Below are 9,311 nucleotides of genomic sequence, written 5' to 3' on the forward strand. Positions count from 1 at the left end.
GGACCATTTAAAGCCACACATAGTGCATAAAACTGAAAAACATGACAAGGTTCAAAATTGTTTGAGAGGGGTCTTTATACATCATATCACCTTTTGCAAACGACATTTTGCACATTTCTATTGGAAAATGGGTAATTTCAGATGTTGAAGGAGGTAACACATGTTTTTAAAATTCACATCACAACTGTCATAAACAATTAGGGCTCAAAATCCTGTGTGGCCACCATTTGCAAGAAAACAGTCATTGCATCTTTGTCTTATGGACTGAATAAGAGTTCGCAATGACAGTTGTGGAATGGCCTTCCATTCTTGGTCCAAAATGTTAAAGAGTTCCTCCACATTGTTGGGGGGTGGCTGATGGTCTCTTACTCGGCGCCCAAGAGCATCCCACAAGTGTTCAATGGGACTAAGGTCCGGTGATCGGGCTGGCCAGTCAAGCCTGATCACGTGCTGCTGCTGCAGGAAATCATCCACCACTCGAGTGCGGTGAGGTCTGGCGGTCGTCCTGGAGTATCGCGCCCTGGTCCATTGCCCGAAGAGCTAGAATTGCAATGGGGCGGAGAATCTCGTCCCTGTAGCGGATACCTGTCAGAGTGCCTTGAATGTGATGCAGGGGGGTCCGGTGGTTGAGTCCAGTCCCACCCCACACCACAACGGAGCCTCCTCCATACCGGTCATGCTCCTGTACACAGTCGTCATGGAAGCGCTCACCAGGACGCCTCCAAACACGATCCTGCCATCGTTGAAGGACAATGTGAACCTGGACTCATCCGTGAAGAGCACAGTAGACCACTGCGGGCGTGTCCACCTCAGATGCTGGGTGAACCAAGTTCTGCGCGCAATCCGGTTGGCTTATGTCAGTGGAACCCGGACTGCGGGTCGTCTGGAGCGTAGACCAATCTCATGCAGCCGGTTTCTAATGGTCTGGTCACTAGGGTTGGGTCGGGCTCGCAAAATTAGCGTCCGTGAGTAATGAACTACTCGCTGGCACTACCCGCAAACGAGCAGACGGGTAACGAACCGTCCGCTTGTGAAGATTAGTTCGCTACTCGCTACACATCAGACAGAGACAACAGCAAAGATAGTACAGCCTACAGCGAGCGGACGGAGAGACACCATGCATTCGAGCGGGCGGACGGACGGGGAGCGACTCCTTCTATTGCATACTATTTACAGCGCCCACCCCAATAATAAAATTAAAAATTTAAAAATTACCCTCCTGCCCCACATTGTAGCTTGGCGTTCATGACAGAAATTTCTCTACCCAGAGTCCAGACCGCCTTCGCTAAACAGCAGTTCCAGTTGCAGCAACTCGGTCTCTCAGTCTGATGATCACTGAGTGACTCCCAGCAAGCCGTCTTTCCACTTCACGGACAGCAATCCCTTTGTGGAGCCAGGCTAGGGCTCGTCCCCTGTTGATGTTGCTCAGGCGTCTTCTTGGAGGCATTGATAAAAATCGCTTAATGTGCCAGCAATTAATACCCCTAGCACCGTCAAACTCACTCAGGCATTAGTGTAGGAAGCGTGAATTCCCCTGAGTTGGTTTGTAACCCTTACCACTAACTGAAAATCACGTGAGTGATTGTCAAAAACAGGTTGAATTTTACAGAAAATTATCCCCCTTTCACCCTGTCAAGGCAGTGTAAATTAAACGAGATGTGTCAAATTTGTCCATCATTGTAAACAATGATGACCCTTCCTTACAATGGCATCAACTCAGTCACCTAACTTCTCAATATTTGTCTTTCACACAGTCTCAAACATGCTATAGTGAAAACTAGTGGTCCTTAACTTGTTTTGAGTAGTATATATAGTCATTACCATGATCTGGCATTAGAGCAATTTTGTTTTCAGTCTTATGGCTCATCAGCAACACTGTCTTACTTTCACACTGAACAAGGAGCACAACTATCCATTTTTCTATCCTTTTATCAATATGGAGATACTTTGATCATGGCAAAGAAGAGAAAACATCACGGTTACCTCTCTTGATTTTTTCAATTCAATATAGTATTTCATTTTTATTATATCTCTCTTAATTTTTTATATAAATATAATCAGAGTTTTCTCAAATCACAGGTAAGGCAAACACATTTTTCAACGTCTGACGTATTTGAGATGTCTATGTTCAACTCCCTGTCTTTAGACACATTTTCATTCAAATCCAATGTACTTGTACATCTCTTAAAAAGAAAAGAATTTCTCCATACCTTTCTCTTCAGGAAGTCGAATTTTCTTTGACACTCAAAGTTCTGACAGTGGGTGCACTGAAAAAAACAACAACAACACATCCTTTTCATTTCAGTCTTAATACATTACTTACAAAAAAATCAATCTCTAGGTGAAAACAAAAATACATCAAAACTGCTCTCTACTTTGAAGCAAATTTATCAGTTACTCCTTGTGTGATACAATACAGAAAAAGAGAGGAACACAATATAATAGCTATTAATTACACAATTACCAGCCCTTATTGTCATAGCTCTGTCATTTTCTTTTTTAAAAACTTACAACAAAATTCTTTTATGCTCAAGAAGAACAATCCCTTTTACTTTTAACTTTCAATCAGCATGTCAATAGAAGAAATGTGTTGTGGCAAAAGACAAATTGAAGTCTATCAGCTAGTAGAAAAAAAGCTGCAGGTTTATTTCCAGTCTTGTCCCATAGGCCTATTATTGACTAAATAATTGACTTATTTGTGATTTTATTAATTCATTATTATTTATGGAAACAGCTAGCCGTACTTAATGATGGCTAGACTGCTACGCCAGCCGCTAGCCTTACGGCTAGACTGGCAGGCTAGCCGCACCTAATGATGGCTAGACGGCTGGGCAAGCGGTACTTAACCTTTTGAACCCGCAACACCGGTATACTGGTGCAGGCCTATTTTCCTATATACCGCTACACCGGTTTAGCGGTGTGAGCCCTACCTCGGGCCACATAGTTCGACCATTCTTTGTTCTTTATTTTATTAACGTGCTTTGAACGACCTGGGCTACTGCTTGGGATCATGGTAAACCAAATGGCAGCTTCCTCTATGTTTTGAATTTTGGTTTTGTGAGCGGGATTTGTGTACTTTCATTGTGTTTTGTGTGGAAGGTGACAAAATGAAACGATCAGCGGGTCAGGCAAACTGTTCGGGCGATCAGCCAAGTTGTTCAAGCAACAACAAAAGACGCTTTACGGGTCAGTTTGTGGCTGATAATTTGTTGGAATCGGATGAAGACGAAACACACAGTTACCCAGATAGTGAGCTCAGTGATGTTACAACTACAGATGACGAAAGTGATAGTGAAGGAATTTCGCAAACACTAAATCTAACTGCTAGACCTAGGCCTTCAACCAACACTCGCAGAGTTCCAGCTGCTGGTGGTAGATCTAACACAGCATCAGTGTTTGGTCCTGAAAACCTAGACTTATCTAGTGGGTGGTCAAAAACATTTCAGAAGCCAAATGTGAGGTTCGATAGTACTGGTTGTGGTCCTCAGAATATGCCACAAACTATCACTGATGAAAGCAAGCCTATCGAGTTTGTGGATATGTTTTTTCGACAATGTGTTTTGGGAGAATCTACGTGATGAAACAAACAGAAGAGCCACTCAAATTCAACGTTTGAAACCAGATTCATACTACGCAAAGAGATGGAAAGCTACATCTGTTGCGGAGATAAAGGCCTTTGTTGCTCTGAGAATTCAGATGGAGTACAGTGCAGTGAAACCAAGATATGCAGACTACTGGGAGAGTAGTGCAAAAAACTTTATTGTACGCACCCCAGGGTTCCGACACGTAATGGCACGGGACAGATTCCTTTCAATTTGGACCTTTCTACATATTGTAGATGAGGAAGAACCTGGTCTATATAAGACAGACAAGATTTATAAAGTGAGACCAATGATGACAGGCCTGCTTGAAAAGTTCAGACACCATTATAAACCCAAAAGGTGGTTGAGCCTCGACGAAGGTATGATACCGACAAAGAACAGGTTGTCGATAAAGCAATACATCAAAGACAAGCCAGTCAAGTTTGGGATGAAGTCTTTCATGCTCACTGAGGCTGATACTGGCTATATTATAAAAGCCAAAATCTACACCGGCAAAGAAACACTCTTGAACCCAGTTCTTGGTGCTACAGGTAATAACTACAAATAGGATTACGCAACATTACATTTTGTTTTGGTCAAATTGAATAGGCTTACAAGATACTGTATGAATTATAAAATAAAATGTAGTTTACCCAGTTATTTTCAAAACTTTTTTCCTCATTTTTTTTCTCATAACAGTGAGTTTTCTGATAGTTATTCTTTCTTTTTTTTCCACGGTCATTTCCGGAAAATATAAGGTTTAGTGAGACAAAAACACTGCTGCTTGAAAAATATACTAGATCTAGGTTTTCTGATTTCGCTTCTAAAATGCAAGAATTTCTTTAGTATTCACCTCTGGATCTAGCTAAATTATTTTCATGCTTCAAAAATGCAAAAATGTGCTTTAGTATTAGATCTAGATCTACCTGTAAATTATTTTCCTTTTGTGATGTAGGTAATGTGGTGAAGCGCCTTGTGACTGCGGGTGTCTGTTCCGACAAAGGACTTGTTGTCGCTATGGATCGGTTCTATACCTCTGTGACACTTGTTGAACACTTGTATAGATGCATGAACACATATGCTGTTGGCACTACACTAACAAACAGAAAATTCTACGCAAAAAGACTGTCTGGAAAGAAGAAATTTCCTAACAGAGGAGACTTTGATTTCGAGTGTCGCTAAAACATTTCATGCGTTGTGTGGCAAGATAACAAACCGGTACATTTTATTTCGAGCATGCATGATCCTGCAGAAGTGCAGACTGTAAACCGCCGCAAGAGAGACGGCTCGCTGGATGTAGTTCCTGTACCAAAACTGGTCAAAGACTACAACAACTTCATGGGAGGCTGCGATAAGAACGACCAAGTTGTTCGCCTCAACAGAGCTCGTCGGCATTATCGGTGGCCCCGAAGACTATTCATAAAAATTTGGGGGGGGGGGCTGCTACAATGCATTTGTTTTGTCTACCAAATTCAGACCAGCCAACACTCCAGCCAAGATGAAAACCTTCAAGCACTTCCTGGACCAAATGTGCCTGTCTCTCGTAGGGACGTACAGCTCAAGCAGTGTTCACCGCTAACCCTTTCAAACAAATAAAAACCACCATGCGCTGTGGATATTGCGAGCGTTGGTTGTGTGTGAAGAGGGGGTCAACATGCTGGCAAGACTGGCATACCAAAGCAGACTACACAATCTAAATGTGAGTAAAATTAGAGTATAGTGGTTGTACTTTTTGAAAATATACCTGTTGTCCTACTTTTTTTTATAGTTTTGTACCTTTCATTGCATGCTATATATCCCTGAAATTCAGGGAATTTTCGAGAAAAAAAACTTAGGGATAGTGATTTGGGAAATCTGAAGGCCTTGGGTTCAAAGGGTTAATAATGATGGCTAGACTGACACACCTTACACACACACACACATGCGTGCGCGCACGCACAGGCCTCTCCATTCGCAAATATAAGCAACAAATCTCGAGAACGGAAACCGTTCGGAGAAATAGAGCTCCAGTTTATTTTCCCGAGCCTTCGGAGAAATAGAGCCGGCCCTCATTATATAATCTCCATATAAATGTCAGGAGATGATTTCTCATTTGAACAGTTGAGACATGATATGGAATTGATCATGTACTTCCTTCAGTAATATAATGAACAGTAGTCCTAATGAGTAATGTAATGCTACGAAACTGAGACTGATGAGGAAGTCAAAAATGCATTGATCTACTTTAACCCTGGAAGCATGCAGGCCCTATAAAGGGAATAGACGCTGACCTTTTTCAAAGGAAAATTCCAGTATTCCTTATATATAATGGAAAATGACGTATTAAATTACAGGTCAAAGTTATTCATAGTGATCAATGACAGCAAGTTATCTTGACCTCATAGAGCGTCTCTTGGCCCAGATATCGATCAATAAACTGATGCGGTAGAGCTGAGCAACTACATGCTATGTGTCATCACTAGTTTCGCCGTGCTGATAACCAATTGTTGAGTTTATCGCGTTTTGCGCTTTCTTTGTATTTATTTGATCTCTTATCATTTTAGAATGGCTCATTCTATCAGCTTTAATAAAATATACAGTTTAATATATATGCCTTTTTTATCAAACGTTGAGCCGTAAATGGTCATTTTTCAGTAGCAGGTACATCTCAGGGATCTCAGCTTGTGATTTCTTTTCTCTAGTTCTCGCCTCTTTGATAACCTCGGTCTTCTTTTTCTTTATTTTGTTCCGACAAATTTCACTGTGAAGTGTTTTTTCCTGCCTTTTCTCATTTCTCCTGACGCGTCCCTATCCGCCTTCAATAATTAATTAAGTAAAGACGTGATCTCACCTTTTTCAAAACATATTCTTCTTCTTCTGAATATTTTCAAGAAAGTGGCGAATGGGGCCAGATTCTTCCTCTCCACTTTGAGATTTTCTCCACTGATCTCGGTCAGTCTTTTTAAAAATACAATAATTTACTTTACCGGTGTTTTGACCGAGTATCGCCTCTCCCACTGAAATTCTTATTTGGACTGTATTTGAGTAGGAAAATCTGGGATGTGGCTCGAAAAATCAGCCACTTATATTAATCCGCTAACAACATCAGTGAAGTGTGTTCGCCGCTTCCTTGGGGCTGGTAAACTTTTCGGTATTGGATCTAAGTTGGTATTGATTATCTTAGTCGTTATAAAAAACTGAAAATTATTCATTTACAGTTCATGTATAAATTTGAGCTGAACTTTAGCCCTAAACACGTCTTATGACACCATCCATGGTACCAAATATATCTATAACTACATGTATTTAATTTCAGTATATTATACTATTTAAAGAGAGTCAGGTATCCAAAATTGTTATATGACTTTTCTGAACTTTTGAATTCAGGTTATAAAGCAATCTGAAGTATGTTTTAAAAAACTTGTCCACATTTGAGGGATACAACGTTCAGAGCAAAATTAAAAATTCATTTAAAGACATTCCTTTGGAAAAAGTTGTTTTGATAATCTATTTCGACCCTAGCTCCACAATGCCCATCTCACAAGTATGTATATATATATATATACATTCCCTCGGAAAAAAGTAACTGTCCATAGATTTCAAGCCTAATTTTGAAAAGGTCTGTAGTAGTAGTAGTAGTAGAAGTAGTAGTAGTAGTAGTAGTAGTAGTAGTAGTAGTAGTAGTAGTAGTAGTAGTAGTAGTAGCAGTAGTAGTAGTAGTAGTAGTAGTAGTCGTAGTCGTCATCGTCGTAGTCGTAGTCGTAGTAGTAGTAGTAGTTGTAGTAGTAGTAGTAGTAGTCATAGTCGTAGTAGTAGTAGTCGTAGTAGTAGCAGCAGCAGCAGCAGCAGCAGCAGCAGCAGCAGCAGCAGCAGCAGCAGCAGCAGCAGCAGCAGCAGCAGAGCAGCAGCAGCAGCAGCAGCAGTAGTAGTAGTAGTAGTAGTAGTAGTAGTAGTAGTAGTAGTAGCAGCAGCAGTTTTACGCGGCTCGCAACTGCATAAGGTCATATGAGCGCCAAGTTGATAAGAAAGGCATCAAGAACAATTGGTAGAGACGTAAGTAACTTTGAATATCTGCACAAGACAAACATTCTAAAAAAAGCGGAAATAATGCTTAGTGACCATAGCCACCCACTGACATCGGAATTTCAACTATTGACCCGCAGTAAACGATACATTTAAAAAAGCAAGAACAGACAGATATAGAGATTCATTCGTACCAACTGCAGTGAGGTTACTGTCCATAGGAGAGGCACTTTTGGCGGGTTACTTACGGTGAAACACTGAGGGAGCGCTTCTAGGGTTCAGAACCCCCTTCCCCGGCAACAACAAAAACAACAAAAACTGCAGATTTCTGGCATCTGGATTGAATCAGGGTTCTATAGATCTAGACCTAGATTAGATATCTAGACCTAGACTAGATCTAGAACCTCTAGGTCTACTAGAATCTAGATCTAGATTCTAGATCTAAATTAAGATAGGCTATCATTATAAAATCCGTCATCAAATTAATTATACTTAATTTAAATTCACTAGATAGATCTAGATCTAGATCTAGATTCTAGATCTAGAGCCCCTGTCCTGTACGGCATTCCGTCACCTCAGTGTTTTGTGATGACTATTTCCGGAAGTGAACTTTTGTACATAACTTTGGCTCTTTCAAAAACATCGACCCTAAATTTCGTTTTGTTGAGAGGCAAGCCTTTCCTGTCGGTGTGGGGTGAAGTTTTTAGTCAGATAGTGTATAAAGAAGACCCCTAACTGAGACTTGACGCATGTCATGGCATGTACCCCATACTGTCATGTGTCAGGTTTTCTGTCATGGTGGTATGTACCCCATACCGTCACCCACTACACCCCTTACCAGCACACTCAAATTGAAGCACAACTAGGCGTTTGAAAAGAGGAAAGAAGCAAAGACAAACTCCTTTTGTACAGTGGGCCTAAGACAGAAGTAATGTTTATTGACATACTAAAAAGAACAACCACCAAAACAGACTCACATACGTCTTACTCACACATAGGTACATGAATGTTTCATTTTACTCTTAGATTCCACACATATCACAAACTCATATGAACATCTTCCTCACACAGGTACATGAATGCTTCATTTTACTCTTCCTCACATATCACAACAAACTCACTTGAACATCTTTTACTCACACACAAGTACTTGAATGCTTCACTTTACTCTTCCACATGTATCACAACAAACTCACATGAACATCCTACTCACACACATACATGAATGCTTCACTTTACTCTTCCACACATATCACATGAACATCTTACTCCCACTCAGGGCAAACAAATGTAAAAGGCTTTAGTTCACTCTTTGACATCTCGCTCAACACAGCACTCTGTCGACCACAACACCCCTTATGATACAATCACAACTCACACATATGCGGGCTTTGGTGCTGGGGGGAACTGAGCACTTATATGGACCTGTCCGGTGTGCAATGACGTTGTTGCTTAGGACAGGTAATAATACAGGTAATAATAACTTAGGGGCCTGAGCCCCCTTCTCTGTGTTGAAATCATAGAGTTCCAGCTTGCTGGTACGGGCAGGTTGACCAAAGAGGGGGCAGGAATGAGTTGATTGTACAAATCAAGGTATTTTCTGTAAGCCCCCTCGTTCTCCTTTGGTTCGATTTTGTGCCAATGGCAACGGCGGACCCAATGCATGTCTGATGCCATCTATCCAATGGCAATGGTGTGATCAATTAGCTTGTCAAGGACAAAGCAAAA

The 9,311-nt window shown here is 41.1% G+C and overlaps 1 protein-coding gene across 1 annotated transcript in view; it reads right to left on the reverse strand.

Annotated features, from left to right (window-relative positions):
• The window catches only part of LOC101850671 (zinc finger FYVE domain-containing protein 21), a gene marked incomplete at its 5' end in the record, with an annotated part of 14,193 nt that extends 11,926 nt beyond the window's left edge, over nucleotides 1-2,267 (reverse strand). Inside the window, 1 exon segment of the mRNA XM_005107562.3 lies at nucleotides 2,211-2,267. Within this exon segment, the coding sequence (XP_005107619.2) occupies nucleotides 2,211-2,267 (57 nt within the window).
• Nucleotides 2,268-9,311: the final 7,044 nt, after the last annotated feature.

Source organism: Aplysia californica, unplaced genomic scaffold (assembly GCF_000002075.1).
Source record: "Aplysia californica isolate F4 #8 unplaced genomic scaffold, AplCal3.0 scaffold00612, whole genome shotgun sequence".
Lineage (NCBI taxonomy): Eukaryota > Metazoa > Mollusca > Gastropoda > Aplysiida > Aplysiidae > Aplysia > Aplysia californica.